Source organism: Cervus elaphus, chromosome 23 (assembly GCF_910594005.1).
Source record: "Cervus elaphus chromosome 23, mCerEla1.1, whole genome shotgun sequence".
NCBI classification, from domain to species: domain Eukaryota; kingdom Metazoa; phylum Chordata; class Mammalia; order Artiodactyla; family Cervidae; genus Cervus; species Cervus elaphus.
This window is the reverse complement of record NC_057837.1, coordinates 30111016-30137900: the sequence shown is the minus strand read 5'-3', so window position 1 is coordinate 30137900 and position 26885 is coordinate 30111016. Positions and strand designations below refer to the sequence as shown.

The window sequence follows — 26885 nt, the reverse complement described above, 5'->3', positions numbered from 1 at the left end:
CCACAGCTGAGACCCAGCACAGCCAAATTTAAATGAATACATAAATTTCAAAAGAAGAGTGATAGAACAGAACTGGTATTTCAGTCACTTTTCCCTGCATCAGGTGATAATGCAGTAATAATACCTGACTCTAAATTTGAATTTATCTCTGCAGATACTGTGGGAGAGTAGGCTCAAAGAAACGGGAATTTGAAATCTCCTTGTGTCTCTTGTGCTCTTTCAGAAGGTGACAGCTCTGAGATGACAAGGGTTCCAAACAGAAATGTCTTACCAGTGATTGTTTTTTGTTTTCTCATGTAGAGTTTTTAATTGTTAATTCTAATAAAAATCCTTATCAGGAGACATTTCCCCCTCTGCAGGGAAGCACTTTCTCTGGTTCTGTTATGTCAAGATTCATGGTTTGTGTACCCAAGAGACGTTTATAATGACATATTTTACAACATGTGTCTCTCCCTGACTAGAGAGTACATTAGCAGAGTGGATACCCGTGAAAGCAATTTGCCTTCCATGATAAAATAGCGTTTATAGCTATGATTTTCCTGCTTAAATGACATCTAAGCACCCTGCAGGGTCACTGAGTGTAGACTAATAATCTTCTGAGTTCCTGCACCCAGTTCCAATGGGGAGGTGGGGTGGAGGAACTTCCCACATAACACGAGGTGCTTCTCAGACCCCAGCTGGGTGTCCCGTAATTCAACTCAGTTCTGACACTGTCTTCTCAAAGACAGCAACAGACTCCACAGGTTACAGGCTCAGAACCCCCTCCTTCTGGGTTTTTATGGAGCCTCCCTTATATTCAGTTCAGTTCAGTCGCTCAGTCGTGTCTGACTCTTTGTGACCCCATGGACTGCAGCACGCCAGGCTTCCCTGTCCATCACCAACTCTCAGAGCTTACTCAAACTCATGTCCATTGAGTCAGTGATGCCATCCAACCATCTCATCCTCTGTCATCTCCTTCTCCTGCTTTCAATCTTTCCCAGCATCAGAGTCTTTTCCAATGAGTCAGTGCTTTGCATCAGGTGGCCAAAGTATTGAAATTTCAGCTTCAGTATCAGCCTTTCCAATGAATATTCAGGACTGATTTCCTTTAGGATGGACTGGTTTGATCTCCTTGCAGTTCAAGGGGCTCTCAAGAGTCTTCAACACCACACTTCAAAAGCATCAATTCTTCAGTGCTCAGCTTTCTTAACAGTCCAACTCTCACATCCATCCATGACCACTGGAAGAACCATAGCTTTGACCAGATGGACCTTTGTTGGCAAAGTAATGTCTCTGCTTTTTATTATGCTGTCTAGGTTGGTCATAGCTTTTCTTCCAAGGAGCAAGCGTCTTTTAATTTCATGGCTGCAGTCACCATCTGCAGTGATTTTGGTGCCCCAAAAAATAAAGTCTGTCACTGTTTCCACTGTTTCTCCATTTATTTGCCATGAAGTGATGGGACCAGATGCCATGATCTTAGTTTTTTGAATGTTGAGTTTTAAGCCGGCTTTTTCACTCTCCTCTTTCCCTTTCATCAAGAGGCTCTTTAGTTGTTCTTTGCTTTCTGCCAGAAGGGTGGTGTCGTCTGTGTATCTGAGGTTATTGACATTTCTCCCAGCAATCTTGATTCCAGCTTGTGCTTCGTCTAGCCCAGCATTTCACATGATGTACTCTGCATATAAGGTAAATAAGCAGAGTGACAATATACAGCCTTGACGTACTCCTTTCCCTATTTGGAACCAGTCTGTTGTTCCCTGTCTAGTTCTAACTGTAGCTTCTTTACCTGCATACAGATTTCTCAAGAGGCAGGTCAGGTGGTCTGGTATTCCTCTCTCTTGAAGAATTTTCCAGAGTTTGTTGTGATCCACACAAAGACTTTGGCATATTCAGTAAAGCAGAAGTAGATATTTTTCTGGAACTCTTGCTTTTTCGATGATCCAACTGATGTTGGCAAATTGATCTCTGGTTCCTCTGCCTTTTCTAAATCCAGCTTGAACATCTGGAAGTTCACGGTTGATGTACTGTTGAAGCCTGACTTGCAGAATTTTGAGCATCACTTTGCTAGTGTGTGAGATGAGAGCAATTGTGCAGTAGTTTGAACATTCTTTGGCATTGTCTTTCTTTGGGATTGAAGTGAAAACTGACCTTTTCCAGTCCTGTGGCCACTGCTGAGTTTTCCAAATTTGCTGGCATATTGAATGCAGCACTTTAACATAGATGCGGTTGACTACATCATCAGCCATTGGTGTTTGATTAGACTCCAGCCCTGCTTGCCTCCCTGAGGTCAGGGGGTGGGATTGAAAGTTCCAACCTTCTAATCACAGAGTTGCTCCCCTGGTAACCAGCCCTATCCTTAGGTGCTTCTAAAAGTCTCCTCCTTACCGTGACCTAAGGGTCACCTTTAAGTTCTCTTCTCTTAGGAAGTTCTAAGCATTTAGGGAACTGTGATCCAGGAACCATGGATCAAAAGCAAGTACATATTTGATTATCTGAATATATACGTATTTGACATCAATCATAATACTGAACATCCTAATATAGTATAACATATGTTTTTCCTAAGTGATTAATTTCATGCAATTCAGATTTTACATAGTGACCTACCTGTTATTGTTTTTGCAAACCCTGTGAATTTTCTAACAGAAGTCCTGGAGGGGATTTGGGTGCCAAAAAGAAAAAGAAGAAACAGAAGAGAAAAAAGGAGAAACCAAATTCTGGAGGCACCAAGTCAGACTCAGCATCCGATTCCCAGGAGATTAAGATTCAGCCGCCTTCAAAAGTGAGAACTGTGTTTTATTTTAATCTCCGTGGTGTTGTATGCCTGTGAAAGTGGGTCCGGGCAGCTTAGGTGAGCACTCTGTTGGGGCAGAGGTGTAGTTAGGGTGTTGCCGTCACTGTGTACTGCATGGCAGGGGTCTCTCTGAGGTATTTACAGAACTCACATTGGCACCCAGATAACTAAGTGGTCCGTGCTGGGCTTCTGTGTGGGGGTGTGTGTGTGGGGGGGGGGGTGTGTGTGTGGTCTGCCTACATCTTGCCCCTTTCTAAGCAAATTAATATGTAGCTTATAATCATAGAATGAAGTCTCAGTGTGACCTTGTTAGGTTTTTAAGTTACCCAGATAACTAAGTGGTCCGTGCTGGGCTTCTGTGGGGGGTGTGTGTGTGTGTGTGTGTGTGCGTGTGTGTGCTGGGCTTCTGTGTGGTGTGTGTGTGTGTGTGTGTGTGTGCGCGCGCGCGCACGCCTACATCTTGCCCCTTTCTAAGCAAATTAATATGTAGCTTATAATCATAGAATGAAGTCTCAGTGTGACTTTGTTAGGTTTTTAAGTTACACTTAATGTTTGATTCCTTTTTGTTCAGGAGATATTCACATTTTTATAAGTCTCAGTGTGACCTTGTTAGGTTTTTAAGTTACACTTAATGTTTGATTCCTTTTTGTTCAGGAGATATTCACATTTTTTATTTTCCTGGGTGTCTGTCTAATTATTTGAATACAGCACCGTCAGGCAGCAGATTTCAGTAGGAGCCACCACGGGTAAGTTTCATGTTGACTTTGCCTTGGACCAGTCTGCAGCGGCCAGTCCTAATTCCATTGCCAGAGGGTGGAAATAACCCAGTTTAGGCCAAACCAGAAGAGGTCTGGCTGGGCCCCGTGTCCTGTATGCCTCTGGAGGTGCTGATGCCAGACGCCCCTTCCCTGGGGTCACCCCGGTCACCCTGACTGCGAACAGAGACCTTGTGTGCTAGGCCCAGGAAAGACAGAACTCTTGATGCCAGACACAGCAAAAAGCGGGTAGAGTTAGGCATGTAACAAAACAGATTATGTGATTGTTGTAGCTCCAGGTGAGCTGGGGAGCACGTGGTATCCTGGCAGGAGCTAGGTCCTGGCCCTGTGGCTGTCCAGCCAGGTGCCTCTGCCAGGCTCTGCCCCTCCCACAGCTACCCAGCTCACAGGCTCTCGTGAGGTCATAGTCAGACCGTCTTTATCACGTGGTTTTTATGCTGTAAAGCAGTGTATACATGGCAGTTGTTATGGTCACGCAAGTTTTGTGGGCTCTAAATGTCTTTCTTGCACAAAGTTTACATCATGTGACAGTGGGGGAGCCTGGCAGGTGGTTTTGTTGTTGTTATTATCAGTTTTACACACAAGGACCAGGAATCACCGAGAAGGAAAATTACCTGCCCCAGTTTTTCCCTGACTGCTTTTGTGGGGTGAGAAGAAAGTACAGTCTCCATCGATAGATTTTCAATATGGTTCTCAGATAATAAATAGTCTATCCACAGTTATAAGTTCCAAGATAACTCGTATAAGCTGGCAAGATATCTTTTTTATTTCTCAAGGTTGCTTGATCAGATAAGTGTAGTGTTACTTACATGCATTCATGACTATCTCCTTATTCCTTCTGTCTTCACCACCAGCCGCTGCCAGTCCCCGTACCCCTGGTGATTTGGGGTCCTTTCCCTACCTCTGGTGACTTAGAAGAAGCTACATAATGGGAATTTGGGATTAGCAGATGCAAATTCTTACGTATAGGATGGATAAACAACAAGGGGTTTCCCTGATAGCTTAGTTGGTAAAGAATCCTCCTGCAATGCAGGAAACCCCGGTTCGAATCCTGGGTCGGGAAGATCCGCTGGAGAAAGGATAGGCTACGCACTCCAGTATTCCTGGGCTTCCTTTGTGGCTCAGCTGGTAAAGAATCTGCCTGCAATGCCAGAGACCTGGGTTTGATCCCTGGGCTAGGAAGATCCCCTGGAGAAGGGAAAGGCTACCCACTCCATTGTTCTGGCCTGGAGAATTCCATGGAAGGTATAATAGTCCATGGGGTCACAAAGAGCCGGACATGACTGATCGACTTTCACTTTCTTTCACAAACAACAAAGCCCTACTGTATAGCACAGGTAAGTATATTCAACATTCTGTGACAAACCATAATGGAAAAGAATATGAAAACAAATACATCTGTGTATAACCGAGTCACTTTGGGGCACAGCAGATTTTAACACAGCATTGTAAATCAACCCTACTTCAAAAAAATTTTTTTAATTAAAAATAAAATGAGTGGATGAATAGAATTTTAAGGAAAAGGAACCAGGCAAGGCAGGAGGAACGGCTAGCATGATGTCGTAGAGAGATTCTTTTTTTTTAGTGAAGTCAAAATTGTTTTAATGTGGGCTTTTCACTGCATCTTAAAAACTGGGGCTCCTTTCCCCTAAACTGATGCCAGCTCACATAAAACCATCAATTACAGTGACTTTTAGAGATTCTTTAGTTTCAAGAATATTGTGGTTTACGCTCAAGAACCAAAATAAAATGGTATTTGGGTTCTTATACACTTCATGGTGATTAAAGACTTGGACATTTTTTCCATGATATTAAATTGGAAACTATTGGGCAAGGAGTACAGTTGGTGTTTAGTATTTCCCAAGGAGCAGGTAAGGAGAAAGAGAGGCATGTCTGACTCTTACATTGCAAATACAATAGTGGGAGACTAATGTAGGATCCTTACCCAGTCTCACCTTTCTAAACATTCCATTTGGTGCCGTTCCAGAAGGTGATTGGATAGGTTTAAGAATTTACCATAGCGGAGTTTACTGCTGTCACCGTGGATTTGAAAGTTGCACTTACTTCAATCTACTTTAAGAGCATCATCTGTAAAAACATTGACTCACTATGTTGTACACCTGAAGCTAATATAATATTGTAAATCAACTAGACTCATTTAAAAGAGAGCATTGAATAGTGAGCATCAGGATATAGCTATTTCATGAATGGTGATTTTATATAAAGACTGCTGGTCAGCCTGCTTAGGCAGAAACCACTCTGAGGGTTTCTTCATGGAGATGGAGTACCATCACTGGCTTCTTTGAAACAAAGATGCTGATGCATGTTTGTTATGAAAGAGTTGGAGTTTGGTATATTCATGTTAGAGGATTTAACTCAAATAGCAGGAAAGAATTACTATGGCAAATTCAGTGCAGACACTGTAGATATATTTTTGTAAGACTAGGTTCTACTTGGCCTATTGTAACATAAATGGATGCATGTTCAAGCATTATTAGCTTAAATATACTGTCCTCTTACTTTCTTTATAAGTTATAAGTGTCTTCATTGTGTTGTTGGGGGCTCAGATGGATGTAAAATCATTTAGCTAGAAATCTGTTACTTTTGTGTTGGAGGCTCAAAGGAGACCCAGAAAGAGCCGTCTAAAACTACAATAAGTCAGAACAACAATATAACTTTGTTAAATTAGTATGTGTAATTGAGGTATGAACCTGATGATTTAGACCTCAATCAAAATATAAAATAGCTTACAAAATCTGTGGTAGTCCTGGGTGATGCTGTTAGACTTCCAAGTGGAGATATCAAGACTTTAACCTCCTCCTAGTTAGACTCCAGCACTTTGTTTCTTGGAATCATTTTAGGAGCAAGAATCTTAAGGGAACCTGGTGAGTCAAACTACCACAGGACGGTCTGTATTAAATATATTTTACTGGGGCTTCCCTGGTGGCTCAGATGGTAAAGAATATGGCTGGAATGCAGGAGACTCGGGTTTGATCCCTGGGTCGGGAAGATCCACTGAAGAAGAGAATGGCTACCCACTCCAGTATTCTTGCCTGGAGAATTCCATGGATAGAGGAGGCTGGTGGGCTACAGTCAACGGGATCACAAACAGTTGGACACAAATGAGCGACTAAGACTTTCACACTGAGTCAAACAAGTCAGCTTCCCAGATAAAAAGATTTGCTCCAGGTCACAGACTTCAGATTCAGAATTGAACTAAGTCCAGACCTGCTGTTAATAAACCACTGAGGGTCGATGGTACCTTTCCTTGGTGCCTGTGATGTTAACAAAAACTGAAAGCTCTGAGACTCCTAACCACTTCTGAACGCACAGCGAAGAGCGTTCTTTGTATGGCATCAAAATTCTAAAACCCATCAGTAATTTTTCATGTTGAGAAAACCTCACCAATTTCCATATTCAGTCTTATGTCCCACTCTCATTTCAAGTATAGTCTTATTTTCTAAATATTATGTCATTTGAGGGACTTTCCAGAAAAAAAAAGAACTAAGGAATCTTCAGAAATGACAGAAATATTGGTTTTAAGGAAGGAACTTAAGTTTTTAAAGGCATTGTCAGTTTTATAGACTGAGGATATGCTTTACTAAAAAGGAAAGTTATTTACCACACTTGGGTTGGGGTGAACAGGCTATGGTTGCAAAAGGTTCTGAATTCGTGGAGGAGACTGCACATCCTCATTGAAGGATTTGTCTCTGGAGGAGCGTCAGAATTAGGAGAGGGTGGGGTGTGTTCCAGGATAAGGCATCCTTTGAGAGTCCTTTCTTGATGAATTTCCTCCTCCACCCAGCACTAAGTTCAGGGTTCTTTCTTTCTTTTTTTGAATTGAAATTTGCCTTGTCCACCTCGTTTCCATTCTAGAAGTTATTTCCTTTGTCCCCACATTGCTCCTGTCAAGCATTAACTCCAGCAGTGAAGCCAAAACCAGGGGCTGACTGGCTGCTCTATGATGCTCACGTTTGCATTGCATGGCAGCCCTTTCTGCTGCTCCACGCACATGAGTAATTAACCGTGAGGACCATTTGCAGATGGTTGGGAAACTGAAGCAAACATTGGTTTGATTTACTAGAGATTTTCCAGACTGTCAGAGCCCCATTAAAACTGTAGGACTGTTGTTGCCTTTATCCTGTACCTTTGCTTATATTTTAATACGTTAGCATACTTGAGCCCAGGGTCCACGCTTCGAGGAGAATCGTGCGTTTTTCCAGCGAACGCTGTAGTCTCCGAGGCAGGCGTGCGTGCACCTGCCCCGGGTTTGGGAGCGGCGGCAGCTTCCTCATGCTCTGTGCCTGTGTGTCTTTGCTGTTGTAGAATTCCATCCCAATGCAGAAGTTGCAGGACATCCAGAGGGCAATGGAGCTGTTGTCTGCGTGCCAGGGCCCCGCCAGGAACGCTGATGAGGCTGCCAAACACAGGTTCCAGTTTTGGGACACACAGCCGGTGCCCAAACTCAGTAAGCTTTTCTGCCTTTTCCCTCTGAAAACAAAGCTGGGTTAACAACAAACAGAAAAACACAAAAAGAGACTTGATTTCACTTATATGATTTGTTTCAGACCACAGATTCTGAGTCATATTTTTCCTGTTAAAATAAATATTGAGTGATGACATTGGCTTTTAGTAACAACAATTTTAATATAACTCCTGTGCTGACAAAAAAATCGTGTCCCCGCACTTCAAATATTAGTGTATTAAGTATATATATATATACACATAAAAGAGGAGTCTCCTCCACCACCAGTGTTTTGATTCCAATCTTCATGGAGTGGTTTTTCCTTCTACGTAAATTTTTAGCAATCTCACACCTCAGTTATCCCAGAAGACACAGGAAATTTGCCTATTAAATCTTACTGAAATAGAAAATTTTGCTCTGTTTAACAGTAGGATTCTGAACAGTCACCCACGGTGTTAATGATTACCAATGTGATAACACTCCAGTATAAGTGAATCGGGACACCTTGTGAAGGCCTTCGTAAGTGCTGTGGGTCATGTCAGAACTTCATTACTAGTCCTCTTCCCACAGTGCCAGGCCTGCTCCATCATATTTCACTTAAACTTCTACCACTTAAGTTTCTGTAAACATAATTCCATTGTTACCCTTTCACATTATGCCAAAAAAAAAAAATTGGCCAAAAAGTTCATTCAGCGTTTTCCATACCATCTTGTGGAAAGACCGGAATGAACTTTTTGGCCAACCCAATAGATGCTCTAAATACCATAAAAATGTTTATCAGTGTATTACAGGCTCAACCTGTTGCTTTGACTTATGTTTATATAAAGATAGATCATTGTATCATTTCTATATATTTCTTCAATGATAGTTCCAGATTCAAAATTCAATATATAATATTTAATGTATAATATATAATATTTAATATAAGGGGTTCATTGCCATCCCAAAGTCTTATTAGCCAAGTTATGTACAGATGGCCAGTTTTATCAGTTATAAAGCAGGGAACAATTGTCCTCCATGCCATCAAATCATGGATTTCAAACTTTTTAAAAGGGACTGTTCCTTTCCCACCCACACCCGCCCCATGCAGCTTCAAAAGCAAGAGCTTCACAGCGTGAACAGAAGAAGAAAGCAATGATCTTTGCTTGATTTTAAGTCTCTAGAAATTATTTGGTGAGGAAGGAAGACCCTCTAGAATGAATTTACTGGATTTTAAATGACACTGAATTAAGTGACCATTGGCTAAAGGGAATGAAGGTTTATTGTCTGAATGTATTGGGTTTGGCTAAATGCTGCTGGTGGCTTTTGGGTCATGGCTCAGGGGAGAAGGAAGTCTCTTTAGCCGGCACCCACCCCAGTGCACCGCTCTGCTCACCTCATTTTAGCCCCTCCCCTAAATCCTTGCCTGGTTCTCGGGTTCCTAGAACATTCCCTGTGCACCTCAATTAAGGCAGAGCCAGGTTAATGGCCGAAGAGGGAACCTGAGGTTGGGGAGAACGTTTGAAAGTCAGGGAGACTATCTCATCATCTCCCTCCAGAGCCCTATTCCAGTTCAGTCAAACACACCCTGCTGTTTGGAGCTGCTTGAATGGGGTGAGCCCCTGGTGTTGTATACATCAGCCAAGCCCTAAGAGCAACTCCCCAGGGACCCCAAGGGAGCAGCTGGGCACCTGGCCACTGGGGCTGACCTGAGGGAGCCTGAGGTACTCACGTGGGGGTGAGCTACCGACTGGAGATAAGATGAATCTGCAAAGTCAGGGATTAGGAGGAGAGAAAAGAAACCCTTTAGGGTGGGTGCAAACTCCGTGACTTCCCCCTGTTAAAAGGTCTCTGATGGTAAGAACTGTACCTGAAGGTCATTTATTCAGCAGATGTCTGTTGAGTGTCTGTAGTAAATGTCAGGCACTGGGACGCAGACACGGGAGACAGTAAAGGGAAAGCAGCGTAAACGGGGAGCAGGTAGGGAGGACATGCTCCACGTAGGAAGAGCTTTCGTCGAGGATGCTATGAGGAAGTGATGTGTAACATATCTGAAGAAGCAGCAGTGGCTGGCCATGTGAAAGGCAGGGGACAGCCTTCTGAGCAGAGGCCCAGCCCGAGGGAGGTCGGTGGGGCAGATGTGCTGAGGCTGGCCAGACAGGCAGCAGGCCACGGCCAAAGGTCTGGATTTTATCCCAGCCACACTGGGAGGTTCCAGAGGAGGGACTGGAAAAGGGCACCTTTGTGGAAATCGCTGGAGATACTGATGGCTTGAGCTGTGCTGCCAGCAGCCCAGACAGAAGGAAACAGTCCTGAACTGAATTTTGGATTGGGCTGGGAGGGGTCAGAGGTCACTGCAGCCCTTGCCCCCTGTTTGTTGAAAAACAGAGTTAAAAAGAAAACATCTCTAAGACTGTCATAGCAAACCTACGTTGTCGGCAGTTTTGCTGTATGATTAGTCTCTAGTCTGAGGCTTCAGATTGAGGAACCACTATTGTTTTCTTGTGTCCAGTTTGCCATCGGATGACGAGTAATTTCTCCTGTAATTGTTCAGATGGCAGTTACTCTCCACCTCCACGTAACTACCCTACTTCCCTCTAGAGATAGCTGAAACAGTACAGTATTTTTAAGGATTATGTGAAACTCAGTAGCCCTAAAGCATGCTTTTGTTTCCCATAACTGACCATTGGGGGTCGTCGGAATACTTTGTAATTGAATCGTCTCTCTTTTTGTTTTTTTTCTCCTTCTCTCTGTGTCTAGATGAAGTAATAACATCTCATGGCGCAATTGAAGCTGATAAAGAAAACGTGCGTCAGGAGCCATACTCTCTGCCGCAGGGTTTTATGTGGGACACTTTAGACTTGGGTAACGCCGAAGTGGTGAGTAAAACCTTAGACCTCGGTCCCCGCATCGGCGTGGGTTGCTGCTGCGTCGGTCCCTAGCGTCACAGGGGGGACACATGTTTGATCTCATAGCTCCGGGAGCTGTACACCTTGCTGAATGAGAATTACGTCGAGGATGATGACAACATGTTCCGGTTTGACTATTCACCTGAGTTCCTGCTGTGGTGAGTCTCGTGGCTGCCGGTGCCTGGTGGGGATGCGACTGCAGTGGGGTTGGGCCGTCTATCTCTGTCCCTGGTTTCTTGGACACTCAGCGCACCCGTTTTCCTCGCCTGTGTTGACTTCAGGGCTCTGCGTCCCCCAGGCTGGCTTCTTCAGTGGCACTGTGGCGTCAGGGTGTCTTCGAACAAAAAACTGGTGGGATTCATCAGTGCCATCCCCGCAAACATTCGGATCTATGACAGGTACGTGGTGAAGCTTGTCCCTCGTTGGTTTTGACATATTGCTTCTCCAAGAATTGTGGTTAGAATAGGCTTTTGTTTTTCCCAGTGTCTAGCCTATTTATTTATTTTATTGGAATATAATTGCTTTACAGTGTTCTGTTAGTTTCTGCTGTACAACAACATGAATGAGCCATATGTATACAGATCCCCCATCCCACCTCTGTAGGTCGTCACAGGACGATTCCACATATGGCGTTAATATACAGTATTTGTTTTTCCCTTTCTGACTTACTTCACTCTGTATGACAGGCTCTAGTTTCATCCACATCTCTACAAATGGCTTTTTAAAATGACTGAGTACATGTTGTTGATGGTAGGGGAGGTTGTGCATGTGGGGAGGGCAGAGGTACATGGGAACTCAGTTTTGCTGTGAACCTAAAACTGCTCTAAAAAATAAAGGTTGTGAATTTATTTTAAAAGGTTGTGAACAATAACCAAAAAAAGACAGGTGTATTTTTCTCGATCTTTCTCTGCTTCTCAGTCTCATACATGCACACACAGGTTATGTATGTATGTACATAGTAGAAAAAACAAAGATATAAATAGGTACTTCAGACTTGTTTCTGGGGAGGAAATTACCTGAAGGATTTTTTTTAAAGTCTTTTTATCTATAAGATATGTGTGTTCCATTTTTGCCCTGGGTCTCCAGCCTAAAGAGTCAAAGATAGAGCTATGAAATGTGAAGATTTAGTGCATAGGTCTCTTCACATTTCAGTATACTGGGTGAGCTTATTTACTGCTGAAACACATCTGATCTCAAGGAATATTTTGTGCCAAATGAAATGCCTGTGTATCTGGAACCAGAGCAGCAAATGGACTTTGAAGCTCTAGAAGATTTATTGTTGCTCAGAAAAGTACCAGCTCTGGACTTATCGAGGTGCTTCCCAGGGATCCCAAAGATTGCATTATACTCCAAAGCAGTGTCTTATTAGATTCTGCATCTGGGTGACCCAGTTTCTGCTATAGTTGTATACATTACAGGAAAAACAGATATAGAAGCTTTGAGGCACAGCTGATCCAGTTTCTAAACTGAAAACTTTAGAATAGACCCAAGTTCTCAGATTTATTTAGAACAAGAGGGTTTGCACCTCCACAGCCTAGAGTTTATGATCATTTTGGTGGGGGCATGTGGGGAATAGTGTGTCAATCTGAATTTGTGAAATATCTAAATGGTAGAATATTTTACTTAAATATTATGTTAAGGGAAACCTTTCAGTTTCTTATTCTTTGAAATGTTATAGGTGTTACCTTGTTTTTTAAAAATGTTCTCCTCTTACATTGGCTCTACTTTTCAACACCTTTCTTTCTTAGTGTGAAGAAGATGGTCGAAATCAACTTTCTTTGTGTTCATAAGAAATTGAGATCAAAACGAGTAGCCCCCGTGTTGATTCGAGAAATAACCAGAAGAGTGAACCTGGAAGGGATTTTCCAGGCCGTTTATACTGCTGGAGTTGTTCTTCCAAAGCCAGTGGCCACATGCAGGTATTAGCATTACACCTTTATCTTGCACATCACCTTTGCCTAATGCTTCAAGCCTCCTTGCCATGTTGCTACAAGTATTATTCTCCACCCTTGTAACCTGGAAGGATTTTGGCTGACCCATGATGATGATGTTGGTTGGTAGCAGAGATGGAGATACAACCAAGAACCACTAGCCCAGTATTCTTGCGGTAAACCCCACAGCCACATGTATATGAATGATGCTGCGTGTCCGTTTCTGTGTCTCTCCATTTGAAAGGCTAGTTGCTGCCTTGGGAAACCCAGGGCATCAGTTATCGGGAGATGTCCCTGTAGTACCATTTTCTTTCCTTCTCGAACACTCAGGTGTTGTACCAGTGCTGCCAGGAACCACTCCAAAAGCTGATAAGCATCTAGCCAGAAAGCCTGAACATATTTGTCTGCTATGAGTGAAAAGAAGGCTAAAGCTCTGTTCTTACTACTTTATTATTTCATCTGCTCTTTTCAAGCTTTCAAAAGTTAATCCAGTAAGAAAAGCATATATCAGATTTTCACCTGACTAACCTGTTTTTAGAGTATCAGAAAGAGTCTGTGTCCCTCTACTATTTTTTTTAAGTTTTTTATATCTTTTGGCTGCACTGCACAGCATCTGGGATCTTAGTTCCCCAACCAGGGATTGAAACCTCACCCCCTACATCTTCAGTGCAGAGTCTTAAACACTGGATTGACAGGGAAGTCCTTCCCTCTCTGTTTTGCATGCGGGTATGCATGCCTGCTCAGTCGTGTCCAACCCATTGCTACTTTATGGATCCCAGCCCGCCAGGCTCCTCAGTCCATAGGATTATCCAGACTGGAGTGAGTTGCCATTTCCTCCTCCAGGGGATCTTCCCAACTCAGGGACTGAACCTAAGTCCCCTGCATCTCCTGCATTAGCCAGCAGATTCTTTACCACTCAGCCACCTGGGAAGCCACTCCTATTTTTATTGACTCAAATAAGATGAACCTCAGGAAAAAAAACTTAAAGAGTGTAAAAGACAAACCTGTAAAATGCCTCTCTCCTATTAAATTATTCATAAATAAACAGAATAAGTAAGACTTCACAGGTATATTTTAATATAATCTGCAATCATTCATTCCAGTACCTAAGCCAGAATCATTTGAGAAATTCAAACTCCTCAAAAAGTTGTTTTCTTCCATGTGCATTATATAAATGTGAAGGCTACTAACTTAAGGGAGTATTTTCATGTTTTTAAAGTTTTTGGTTTGCCTTCTTAGAATCTGTGATGGTCATTCAATACTTACAAACTGGAGATTGTCAATATTTTTCCTGCAATTTTAAGATTTCTCTATATTAAAAGAGATGGAACATTACCAATGTCAAAGGAGCATAACTGGAACATCATTTCGAGGTAAAAAATGACAGATAAAATAATGACATAGGCAGAGGGCCAGGACCTAGCACTGCACCAGGCCCTACATGATGTTTGTTTAATACTCCAGTAACAGCTGAGCCGAGACAAAGTGAAAACTTGGAGAGTTAGGAATCAATCAGACCTTAAAGCCTGTATTGTATTTCAGATACTGGCATCGATCACTAAACCCCAGAAAACTGGTAGAAGTGAAATTTTCTCACCTGAGTAGAAACATGACTTTGCAGAGAACCATGAAGCTGTACAGGCTTCCAGACGTAAGTAAGAAGGACTTGCTGTTTTTTGAAGCTGTTAACAACTGAAATTTTTAATGTAGAAAAGAATTATTTGCAGGAAGCTAAAAACTGGTTCATGTGTCTGAGGATGTGAATATGTAGCTGAAAAGGCTTCAGAGAACTTCAGGGCCAGGAAAAAGGAGGAGAGTTCATTTGGAAATACCAGGTGGTTTTTTTTTTTTTTTTTTTTTTAAGGCTTTTAAAAGGTCTTCAGTTTGGGGTTGGATGGGGTTGAACTCCAGACTTGTAGGTTTTTAAATTTTGAGCACTTATATTCTATTTAGGAAGAATGGAATTAAGGAATAAGGTTTAAAAGAGAAACCCGGGTAGAGGAAATAGTGTCTCATTAAATCAGCATTGTTTTAAACTAGAAACTTCCCAGTGTGAAAAGTTGTCCCTTAATAAGGGAAAATTTAAATGTGCTTATCAGTTTTGGCTTTTATTTGGGGCTTAGATGGTAAATGAGTTCTCTGTCACTCCATAACAAACTACCACAAAAGTAGACGCTAAAACCAACACATGTGCTATCTCTTGGGTTCTGTGGGTCAGGAATCAAGGCACAGCTTAGCTGAGGTCTTTGCTTCAGGGTTTCTTGTGAAGCTGTCATCAAGGCATCAGCCAGGGTCAGGGTCTCGTCTGAAAACTTGACTAAGGATGGATCCGCTTTCAAGCTCATGTGGCTGTTGGAAGCCTTGAGTTCCTGGTGGGCAGCTGGACTGGGGTCCTCCGTTCCTTGCTGGCTGTCGGCCTGAGGCTGCTTCAGCTCCTTGTCGGTGGGGGTTCTCTGAAGGGCAGATCACGATATACGGCAGCTTATTTCATCAAAGCCGATGAGGAGAGTCTACAGAGAGCATCTGCTAGCAAGATGGAAATTAGAACCCTGTGTAGTCAATTCACAAATGAAATCACTGCTGCCATATGTCATTGGTCCCACCCACACTCAAGATAAGTGGATGGTGTGGGTGTGAACTCCAGTGAAGGTGGGCAGGCATCACTGGGGCCATCTTGGAATCTTTCCGCCACAGATGGGATCTGTAGTGTGAAGTTTTGATTTCATCTGAGCTGTTCTTTGTTTTGGGTTGTAGTAGGTACTTCAAGCTCAACTGAGGGATTCACATAGAGTGTAGCCATGTTCCTCTAAACAAGGCGAGGAGGGACTTCCTCTATGGAGGGTGTGGCCAACTCCAGCTCCTTTTGCCTTGGACCACTTGTATGTTTACCAGATACATGTGATCAGTGGCTGCACAGATTGAAGTCTTTGTTTCATTGACAGAATCAACGAATTTCTGACTTAGGCAAAATTTCATAAGGAGACGTGGAGATGAAGGAAACCAGGTGTTCCGGGGCTTCACATGTGGCAGAGGGACCAGAAGGCACGGTCTCCCTTCTGTCTAAGCTACAGTTACAGACAGTGGGGCTTAAACTCGTGAACTCACTGCCTGTCTGTGAGGCCAAGGACAGAGGGAGGAACATAGAGGGAAATAAAAAGTGCAGGTGACATAACGAGGGAGGGTCCACATGTCCTGGGAAAGGAGGACCAGGGCCCCTCAAGCTGGGGTGACAGACATGAAGCTAAGTATATGGAGACTCTGGAAAATGCCCTGAGGGGTCACACCATCGTTATGACCATCAGGATTTACTGATCAACTAGAAGTAATTCCTGCTGATGGCTAAGTCCCAGAGACACAGAACGGTGGGGTCCCATAGGGGCACAAATGGCTGTGAGAAAAAAGGGCACTGGAGGGGCATAGTGCACGGCTGAGACAAGACACAGCTGATGCTCAGCGTCCTCCTGGCCCAGTGTCAGATGCTTTGCTATCTACGAGTTAAAATAAGAACTTGAAGCAAGCCTCCTTTTCCCACTAGGGGCGAATGCTATTCTACCTTGGTCTCCCCTGATTTCAGTTTCTTGAACCTAACTCTGTTTAACTTGTGTGTAAGGAAAGCACTTCCTTGTCTGTATAGTCACCTGAAGTGGAATAACGCATAAGGAAATTCAGTAGCTGTCATTGGTTTATCTGGGATGATTAGAGTTCGAGGTGCTGAAAGTTATTTTTGACTTGACTTTGTCCATTGGCCTCTGTATTCTTGCATAAGCATCCATCAACTCACAGGTAACCAAGTTTTGAAAAGTTGGTGATAAATTGCTGGTCGGACAATGGTGGTGAAAGCAGACTCTGGCAATTTGGTTGCAGTTAACTTGGTTACAGAAGAGCATGCCTCTTCCAGCCATGGTGCTATGGTGACTGCCTTTTTTCTTCCACGATAAGTCCAAGCTGAGAAAGTGCTGTCACGTATATTAGCATATTCTCCCAACCACCTTCTGAATTTGGTGGTATTACCCCATTGTACAGATGCAAAGTCTGAGGCTTGTGAAGGTTCTCCAAACAGCTCTTACTGGCTTGTTCTAGCCTCCTTCACTCTTTTTAAGTCATAGGGAAGGAAAGAAAACTAAAGAGTAAATTAATTAAAAAAGAGAGAGAGAAGGTAGAAGAGATGCAAGTAGAGACATTGAAAAATTGGAAGGTGCCACCAGCAGCAACCTTGGTGTTGGGCTCCTGGCTTAGAAGCTGGATGAGGCAGCAACAGCCAGACCACCTCCTTCTCTCCCAGGACCAGACAGTCACATCGTTTGAGAACATTTTGTATTATGAAGTGTAGAGATAAGCCTTACTGAACACAACTTTTTTGTTCAGCCTCATTTTCTCATTTGTTGTAACCATTTCAGCTCACCGTGCCAGCTTTACGTGTTGATCATAGACTATACATGTTAATATTGATTATGGCCAACATTATGCCAAACAGTTAATATCTGTAAAAACTCATTTATTATTCACACGATCAGAGGGGGCAGGTCATTGTTCCCAGTCACAGAAGAGAATGTTGAGACACAGATTGATTTGCTCAGAGTCTTTCAGTCAGGACAGAACCATCCCTACCAGCTCATGTCATTAGCTACCATTACCAACGAGACTAAGATTTTCCCGAGAGGAACAGTTTCCTGCCCTTTCAATGTTGGTTTTTTGTTTTTTGTTTTTTTTTTTTAATTGGAGTATAGTTGCTTTACAGTGAATGTCAGTTTGTTTTTAATTTGGTGTTGAGAATTTCCAAACAATGTTGCACTTTTTTTTTTTTTTTTTTTGGTCAGTGCTTTTCAAGGTGAAGGATTTTTTTTTTTTTTAATGTGGGCCATTTTTTTGGTCTTTTATTAAATTTGTTACAATATTGGTTTTGTTTTGTTTTTTTTACTGTTTTATTTTTTGACCACAAGGCATGTGGGATTTTAGCTCCCAGATCAGGGATGAAACCTGCACCCTCTAGGGGCATTGGAAGCTCAGAGTATTAACCACCAGACCGCCAGGGAAGTCCCAAGGTAAAGAAATTTGAAGTAGATAAAAAGCAGGAGTCAGGTTACTCTCCCAGCATCTTTACGTTGTATTGCAAGATGTGTACGCATATGAAGCCATGCTAAAACACAGCTATTCTTGGTTTAGTAACTGTAGGTTTTTTTGTTTCTTTAGTGTGTAATGTCCTACTGCTCCTTCTTAAATAAAAAAAAAATCCATAATCAAGGCTTACATCTCTACTCTGGAATCTTGGCTCCAAATCAGTTACACCACATAGCTTGATGGAGAACAGCACTGCTTCTGTTTTTTAATAGGGCTCTGAGCTTGATTTCCTTATATACTTAAAAGCAAATTTTATGCAGATTTCAGTGTATGGAGAGTCTGATGGGTAATGCATATTAGTTCGATCATGGTAAAGTAGCTCTGATTCAGAAATAGAGTTTGCTTATGAAATTTAAGGTTTTCTCAGTTAAGTTACTGGAATTTTTTTTTTTTGCTTTTTATTGAAATCTCAGAAAACATTGCCATCTGACTCTTTCAGATTATGCCAAAGCTTAAACTTTTACCGAGGCATGACATTTCCTTCCACCTCTTCGTGAAAACAACAGTTATTATATAAAATAGAATTATTTTTTTTGGCCACACTATGCAGTTTGCAGTATCTCAGTTCCCTGATCAGGGATTAAACACAGGCCACAGCAGTGAAAGCCCAGAATCCTAACCACTAGGCCACCAGGGAACCCCCTAGAATATAATTTTATGTATTAAAATTTGTGTCATGCTTCAGTAGATTTCCTGGAGAGGATGTGACTTTATGATGTTAGAAAGAAACAAACTTAGGTTCTGAGATACATAAGCCATTGTTGATCAGCAAAAGCATATATTCTTCCCCTGTTTCTAGGACCTTTTATGTTTCATAATTGGATGTAGTCTGATGTTGCCTTCTGCTTTACCTTAGCTCCTGTAAAAACTTGTTTGAAGTGCTTGAAAACTGCCAAGTTTATATACTTTCTCACTGCGCATTTGCCAAAATAACTGTTTCACTAAGTCCTCCTTATCTAAATTCTATTACCCATTTTCCTGACCTTCAGAGACTGAGGTAGCAGTTCTCAAAGCGTGGTCCAGAGACCCCGGGAACTTCCCAGAACACTTTGGGGGTGCCTGTGAAGTCAGTTTTTTAGAATAATACAAAAATAATTTGTATCTTTCATTATCTTACAAGTGTACTGTGCAGTCTTCCAGAGGTTAAATGGAATGTGAGCTTATATATTCTTTGGCTTTAAAATTTCGAATTTAATTTCTAATACAATAAATACAGATAAATATAATCCATGTATCAGATATGCAGATGACACCACCCTTATGGCAGAAAGTGAAGAAGAACTAAAGAGCCTCTTGATTAAAGTGAAAGAGGAGAGTGAAAAAGTTGGCTTAAAACTCAACATTCAGAAAACTAAGATCATGACACCTGGTCCCATCAGTTCTTGGCTAATAGATGGGGAGACAGTGGACACAGGGGCTGACTTTATTTTTCTGGACTCCAAAATCACTGCAGATGGTGATTGCAGCCATGAAATTAAAAGACGCTTGCTCCTTGGAAGGAAAGTTATGACCAACCTAGATAGCATATTAAAAAGCAGAGACATTACTTTGCCAACAAAGGTCCATCTAGTCAAGGCTATGGTTTTTCCAGTGGTCATGTATGGATGTGAGAGTTGTACTGTGAAGAAAGCTGAGCGCCAAAGAATTGATGCTTTTGAACTGTGGTGTTGGAGAAGACTCTTGAGAGTCCCTTGGACTGCAAGGAGATCCAACCAGTCCATCCTAAAGGAGATCAGTCCTGGGTGTTCATTGGGAAGGACTGATGTTGAAGCTGAAACTGCAATACTTTGGCCACCTCATGCAAAGAGTTGACTCATTGGAAAAGACCCTGATGCTGGGAGGGATTGGGGGCAGGAGGAGAAGGGGACAACGGAGGATGAGATGGTTGGATGGCATCACCAACTTGATAGATATGAGTTTGGGTAAACTCCGGGAGTTGGTGATGGACAGGGAGGCCTGGCGTGCTGCAGGTCATGGGGTCGCAAAGAGTCAGACACGACTGAGTGACTGAACTGAACTGAACTGATAACCCATGTAAACAAAACTCTTTGGGAGTATTAAATAATTTTTAAGACCATAACAAAGTTCCAGACCAAAATCTTTGAGAACTGCAGCTTTAAGGATGTCTACCAGACAAAAAAAAAGATTTTGATTTAGTGATTTCACGATATGAATGTTCAATGAATAAGAATTGTGCTGCAAAAGCATATTTTGCTCCAAAAAGGAGTTGGCAAGCTTTATTCCTCATTTCTGAATGCTCTTTATGAACAGAGAGGATGTATCCTGTTACTATCATGAGATAATCTCATTCTCTGAAGCTCATTTTATTTTATTTCATTTCATTTATTTTGAGCTGTGGCATGCAGGATCTTAGTTCCCCAACCAAGGATCAAACCTGTGCCCCATGCAGTGGAAGCACAGAGTCTTAACCACTGGACCACAAGGGAAGTCCTGATATCATTGATTGTTATTGAATCAGTAACAAATGCAAAAACAGTCTAATGTTGAGAAAGGCTATTTGAAATTTATCAAGGTCATCCTCATAGCAGAAAATAACCTTTTCAAATGACTGCAGTATACATGCAGTATGGTTTTGGTCTTCTACCAGCATTTCAAAATGTATATTTATCTCATTTAACACCATTTAGCAATCACATAGGTTTCCCTCTTCCCACAAATTGCAGTGTAGAAATGCTCTAAATAACTAAAATTGGCTTACAAAAACAAAAGGAAAATACTGGTTTCATGCCTGGCTTGCACCTGAATGCTAGGCCATAGAAATGCCATCTCTTCAGAGCTGACAGTGACTTTTTTCCATGTCTGCAGCCTTCACCTCACCTTATTGAGTAAATGATTGTGCTAAAAACCTAAGAATTTGTGCATTCATTCATTCATTCAACACCTATTCAGGCCATTATGAACTGTGGAAAATTCTGAAAGAGATGGGAATACCAGACCACCTGACCTGCCTCTTGAGAAACCTATATACAGGTCAGGAAGCAACAGTTAGAACTGGTCATGGAACAACAGACTGGTTCCAAGTAGGAAAAGGAGTACGTCAAGGCTGTATATTGTCACCCTGCTTATTTAACTTATATGCAGAGGACATCATGAGAAACGCTGGGCTGGAAGAAGCACAAGCTGGAATCAAGATTCCCGGGAGAAATATCAATCACCTCAGATATACAGATGACACCACCCTTATGGCAGAAAGTGAAGAGGAACTAAAGAGCCTCTTGATGAAAGTGAAACAGGAGAGTGAAAAAGTTGGCTTAAAGCTCAACATTCAGAAAACTAAGATCATGGCATCTGGTCCCATCACTTCATGGGAAATAAGATGGGGAGACAGTGGACACAGGGACTGACTTTATTTTTGGGGGCTCCAAAATCACTGCAGATGGTGATTGCAGCCATGAAATTAAAAGACGCTTACTCCTTGGAAGGAAAGTTATGACCAACCTAGATAGCATATTAAAAAGCAGAGACATTACTTTGCCAACAAAGGTCCATCTAGTCAAGGCTATGGTTTTTCCAGTGGTCATGTATGGATGTGAGAGTTGTACTGTGAAGAAAGCTGAGTGCCAAAGAATTGATGCTTTTGAACTGTGGTGTTGGAGAAGACTCTTGAGAGTCCCTTGGACTGCAAGGAGATCCAACCAGTCCATCCTAAGGAGACCAGTCCTGGGTGTTCATTGGGAAGGACTGATGCTGAAGCTGAAACTGCAATACTTTGGCCACCTCATGCAAAGAGTTGACTCATTGGAAAAGACCCTGATGCTGGGAGGGATTGGGGGCAGGAGGAGAAGGGGACAACGGAGGATGAGATGGTTGGATGGCATCACCAACTTGATAGACATGAGTTTGGGTAAACTCCGGGAGTTGGTGATGGACAGGGAGGCCTGGCGTGGTGCAATTCATGGGGTCGCAAAGAGTCAGACACGACTGAGTGACTGAACTGAACTGAAGCCTTAGATGGAAGCTGGGACCTGGAGATTTCAGGTCCTTTAGCTTTGTTGTTGTTTAGTTGCTAAGTCGTGTCCAAATCTTTTGTGACCCCATGGACTATACCCCACCAGGCTCCTCTGTCCATGGGATTTCCCAGTCAAGAATACTGGAATGGGTTGCCATTTCCTTCTCCAGGGGATCTTCCCAACCCAGGGATCAAATCCATGTCTCCTGCATTGACAGGTGGATTCTTTACCACTAGCTACCTGGGAAGCCCCTCTTTGGCTTTGAGATCCACAGAAATGCTGGAAGTCTGAGTGTTCTGTTAAATGTTAAGGACTTAAATTCTTTTAATTTAGAGTATTAAACTATTTTAGGTTCATTATGGTGTCTTTATAGAATTCTGTAAATCATAACTGAGTAGCACATAGTAAATACTTAGCTAAGGACTGTTGGGTCTGTAAATACAAAGAACATCTCTCCCTTCTCTTCCCAACATGAATCAGTAATTGACCAGCATTCCTTGTCACAGAACCATAGTAACCTCAACAGGACTACTGACATCCATTGGCATTCAAGATGAAAACCCATTTTCCACCTTGGTCTTCTGTAACCACCACTCTGGGGGCATGCAGGAATTGTGATGATCTAATCTTAGAGGCAGTTTCTAATTTAAAAGTGCTCAGAAATAATTTAGGACAGATTAGGTAGAATAGGAGTATTTATATACAAGTTATTTGCCACTTAAAAATTTATCCAGTATTTCTTCAAGGAAAAAAAAGTATCAAGTTAACTAGAAGAACTGAACTTGTTTTTGTAGTTCAGTTCAGTCACTCAGTCGTATCCGACTGTTTGCAACCCCATGGACTGCACAATGCCAGGCTTACCTGTCCATTACCAACTCCCGGAGCTTGCTCAAACTCATTTGTGAGTATTAAGAGTTTTGTCTTTGTACAGACAAGGGATGTAGTGAGTTTTCTCACTTCTGGTGTCAAGTGTCCTGGTATCTGGACTCTTCTTATAGTTGACGTCTTAAGCTCTTTTAAGGATAAGTACTTGAACAAATAAATCCAGATGGGGCCGTGTCCCGACCTTTGAGGGTTTGTCATTCCTATTTGTTGTTTTTGTTCAGTCACTCAGTTGTGTCTGACTCTTTGCAACCCCGTGGACTGCAGCACGTCGCCAGGCTTCCCTGTCCTTCACGATCTCCCAGAGTTTGTTCAAACTTATGTCCGTTGAGTCGATGATGCCATCCAACCCTATGGCTTTATGTAAAAACTGTGACTTATGAGATGAAGGATTCAGATGAGTATTATGATCACCTTTTAATCAAAAGATGGCATGAGACACTAGGGCCAGTACTTGGCAACTAGCCATTCGTTCTTGGTAACTAAAATGCTTGCCTTCCCATATTGACTGATATGATTGACTTTTCTTTCATTTTTGTTGCTCATGAGAACAAAATAGCTACATCTTACTCATGGGCTATTGGACAAGATGAGTTTCTCAGCCATTCCCAATTGTGTTTTCAAAATGTCAGACATGGCAGTCTTTAGAGCGTGCTACTCCAGAACACACGCTGGGATTGTTCTGCCCTGTTATGCAGGCTGGCAGGCCCCAGCTTTTTGTTCCTAGGGACTAGTTTCATGGAAGATAATTTTTCCACAGACAGGGGTAGGGGGCAGGTGGTTTCAGGATGATTCGAGTACATTATATTTATTGTGCAGTTTATTTCTATTATTACTACATCAGCTTCACCTCAGATCATCAGGCGTTAGATCTCAGAGCTGTTTAATTTCTTGGCGTGGGTATATGGGTGGATTTGTAGTGTTCCCATTGGTTTTGTTTGGGTCATAGGCAATACTAACCAAAGACCTGGTACACAAAGATAGGATAGAACACATTGTGTAGCTTATGTACTAAACTAATACATCTCAAGCTTTGTGTGTATACAAATCACCAGAGGATTTTGTGAAATTGCTCATTCTGCCCTGGCAGATCTGGGGCAGGCCCAGGATTCTGCATTTCTAACAAGCTGCCCTGGGATGCTGATAATGTTGGTTTGGGGACCACACTGGCTCCAAGTTTGTTTAGTCCTCTTATTTAAACCTCCCCATTGGTTTCGTGTTCACCCCAACAGGTTACAAAAACTTCAGGCTTGAGGCCAATGGAACCAAGAGATATCAAAGCTGTTCAAGAACTAACCAACACATACCTGAAGCAGTTTCATCTAGCCCCGGTGATGGATGAAGAGGAAGTAGCCCACTGGTTCCTCCCTCAAGAGCACATCATTGACACTTTTGTAGTGGAGGTAAAGATAAGGTGATAAGACAGTACAGAAAAGTATGCAAATACTATGCGATTGAGTCCATTTTCCAGAAGGATCCTAGAGTACCCATCTCCTTCCTCTCTGTCCATGACTCACTGCTTCTATAGCAGGTTTCTGCTCACTCTCTTAGAACAAGCTGTTCTTACAGTTTCCATTCCTGGCACAAGGGCACACTTTTAGTATTTAATAATGGGAAATCAGGATACTGCTCTGGTGTTGCCTGTGTGATTAATTGTTTCTCTGTTTTGAAAAGGCCAGTTTGGATGACCTCATTAGAGATGAATGTGTCGCAAAATTTAATACTGTTTTGCTTTGCAAAACTGGTTGGAATTGGACTGCCTTTGTTCAAGATGGCATAATTCAATCACTTCATTCAACCTTGTCTTCTTGATTTGTTAAAGTTTTTTATAGGCTGAATACTAATACTTTGTACTGTGGTCTGTTTCTGCGTTCTCCATTCTGTTCTGTTGATCTCTGTCTATTCCCCTACCAATATCACACTGTCTTAATTAATCTGTAGCTCTATAGTAAGCCTTGTTATCAGGTAGAGTGATTCTTCCCATTTCATTTTTCTTTGTCAAGATTGTTTTAGCTAATGTAATTCCTTGCTTTTGCATATAAATTTTAAGAATAAGTTTGTCTTAATTTATGAAAGACCTTTCCAGGATTGTTACAATAATTACATGATATTCAGCAGGATTACATTAATTTAGGGAGAATTAACATGTCTTCCAATCCATGAACATGATATGTCTCCGTTTATTTAGGTCTTTTAAATTTTATTTTATCAGCAGTCTTTAATTTTCAGCATCCAGATCCTACACATTAAAGTTCCGTTTTTCACATGTTCCTTGTTAGTATGTAGAAATGTAATTGGTTTTTCTGTGATGCTCCTGTATCCTGCAACCTTGCTGAAATCACATAGTAGTTCCAGGAGTTTATTTGGAGATTTCTTGGGGTTTTTACATGGATAATTGTGTCATCTACAAATAGAATCAGTTTTACTTCTTCCCTTCCCATCTGTATGCATTTTCTTTCTTTCTCTTGCCTATTGCAGGGGCTAGATCTTTTGGTACTTCATTACATAAGAGTGGTGAAGGTTGGCATCTTTGCCTTGTTCCTGATATTAGGGGAAGAGCATTTGGTCTTACCCCATGACTCTTACCCCATGATATTAGCAGTCAGTTTTTCATGGATGCTCCTTATCAATGTGAGAAAATTTCCAACTTGCTGAGAGTTCTCATCATAAATGGATGTTGGATTTTGTCCAGTGCCTTTTCTGCTTCAGTTGATATAATCATATGGTTTTTCTTCTTTAGTCTGTTGATATGGTATATTCATTTACTTATTTTCAAATGTTTGACCACCTCACATAGGAAAATTACCCTCTTGGTTATTGTGTATAATTCTTTTTGTACATTATTGGATTTGGAGTGCTAATATTTCATTGAGTATTTCCTGAGTTCATGAGAGATACTGATCTGCAGTTTCTTTTTTTTACTGTCTTTGTTTGGTTTCTGTATCAGGAAACCACTGACCTCATAAGAGGAGTTGGGAAGTGTGACCTCCTCTTCTATTTTCTAGAAGAAACTATATAGAACTGGTGTTCATTCCTTAAATGTTTGCTAGAATTCTCCAGTTGAACCCATCTAACCTTAGAAAATTCTTTCTCATTGTCTGCTAATACAGGCAGACCTCATCTTATCACCCATTGTTTTATTATACTAGTCAGATAGTGCATTTTTAACAAATTAACAGTTTATGGTAACCCTGTTGGTGCCATTTTTTCCAACAGCATTTGCTGACTTTGTCTCTCAATAATTTTGGTAATTCTTGCAATATTTCAAATTTTTTCTTTATGATCATATGTATTATGGTGATCTTTGATGTTACTGCTTTGAAGTTCAAATGATGATTAGCATTTTATAGCAATAAAGCATTTTTTAGCATTTTATAGCAATAAAGTATTTTTTTTAAGTATTTTAAAATTAAGGTATGTATATTGTTTTCTAGACTTAATGCTGTTGCACACTAATAGACTACAGTATAGTGCAAAAAGAACTTGCATATAAACTGGGAAAAGAAAAAAATTCACGTGACTCACTTTATTGCAATATTTGCTTTATCGAGGGGGTCTGGAACCAAACATGCAATATTTCCAAGGTGTGCCTGTATAGCCACTCCTACTTTTTTCAAATTCACGTTTGCATGATATATCTGTTTCAGTCCTTTTACTTTCAGCCCATCTGTGTCACTGAATGTGAAGTGATACTTGGGCCACGTTTCCTTATGTACTCTGCAGAATTTCTTCTGATTGGTGTGTTCTGACTATTTACATCTGATGATAATTGATATATTAGAGCTTAAGTCTTCCATATTATAAAATATTTTCTGTTTGTTTCTTCTGGCTCTTGTCCCTCTCCTTTTCCTTGCCTGCCTATCCACCATTTTTGGATCTGTCTTGATTTATTTATAGTGCATTTGAGTATATTTGTATAGGCCTTATCTGAGTATGGAACTTCCCAGGTGGTGCAGTGGTAAAAAAAAAAAAATTCACCTGCCAATGCAGGAGACACAAGAGATGTGGGTTAGATCCCTGTATTGGGGAGATCCCCTGGAGAAGGAAATGGCAACCCACTCCAGTACTCTTGCCTGGAAAATTC

The 26885-nt window shown here is 41.6% G+C and overlaps 1 protein-coding gene across 1 annotated transcript in view; it reads left to right on the top strand.

Annotated features, from left to right (window-relative positions):
- NMT2 (N-myristoyltransferase 2) overlaps positions 1-26885 on the top strand; it is a 57028-nt gene that overhangs the window by 24005 nt on the left and 6138 nt on the right. The window contains exons 2-9 of the mRNA XM_043882960.1: positions 2623-2758; positions 7873-8014; positions 10751-10869; positions 10966-11057; positions 11181-11297; positions 12648-12818; positions 14373-14481; positions 24034-24204. Coding sequence (XP_043738895.1) covers positions 2623-2758; positions 7873-8014; positions 10751-10869; positions 10966-11057; positions 11181-11297; positions 12648-12818; positions 14373-14481; positions 24034-24204 — 1057 coding nt within the window. The remainder of the gene's footprint in view (positions 1-2622; positions 2759-7872; positions 8015-10750; positions 10870-10965; positions 11058-11180; positions 11298-12647; positions 12819-14372; positions 14482-24033; positions 24205-26885) is intronic.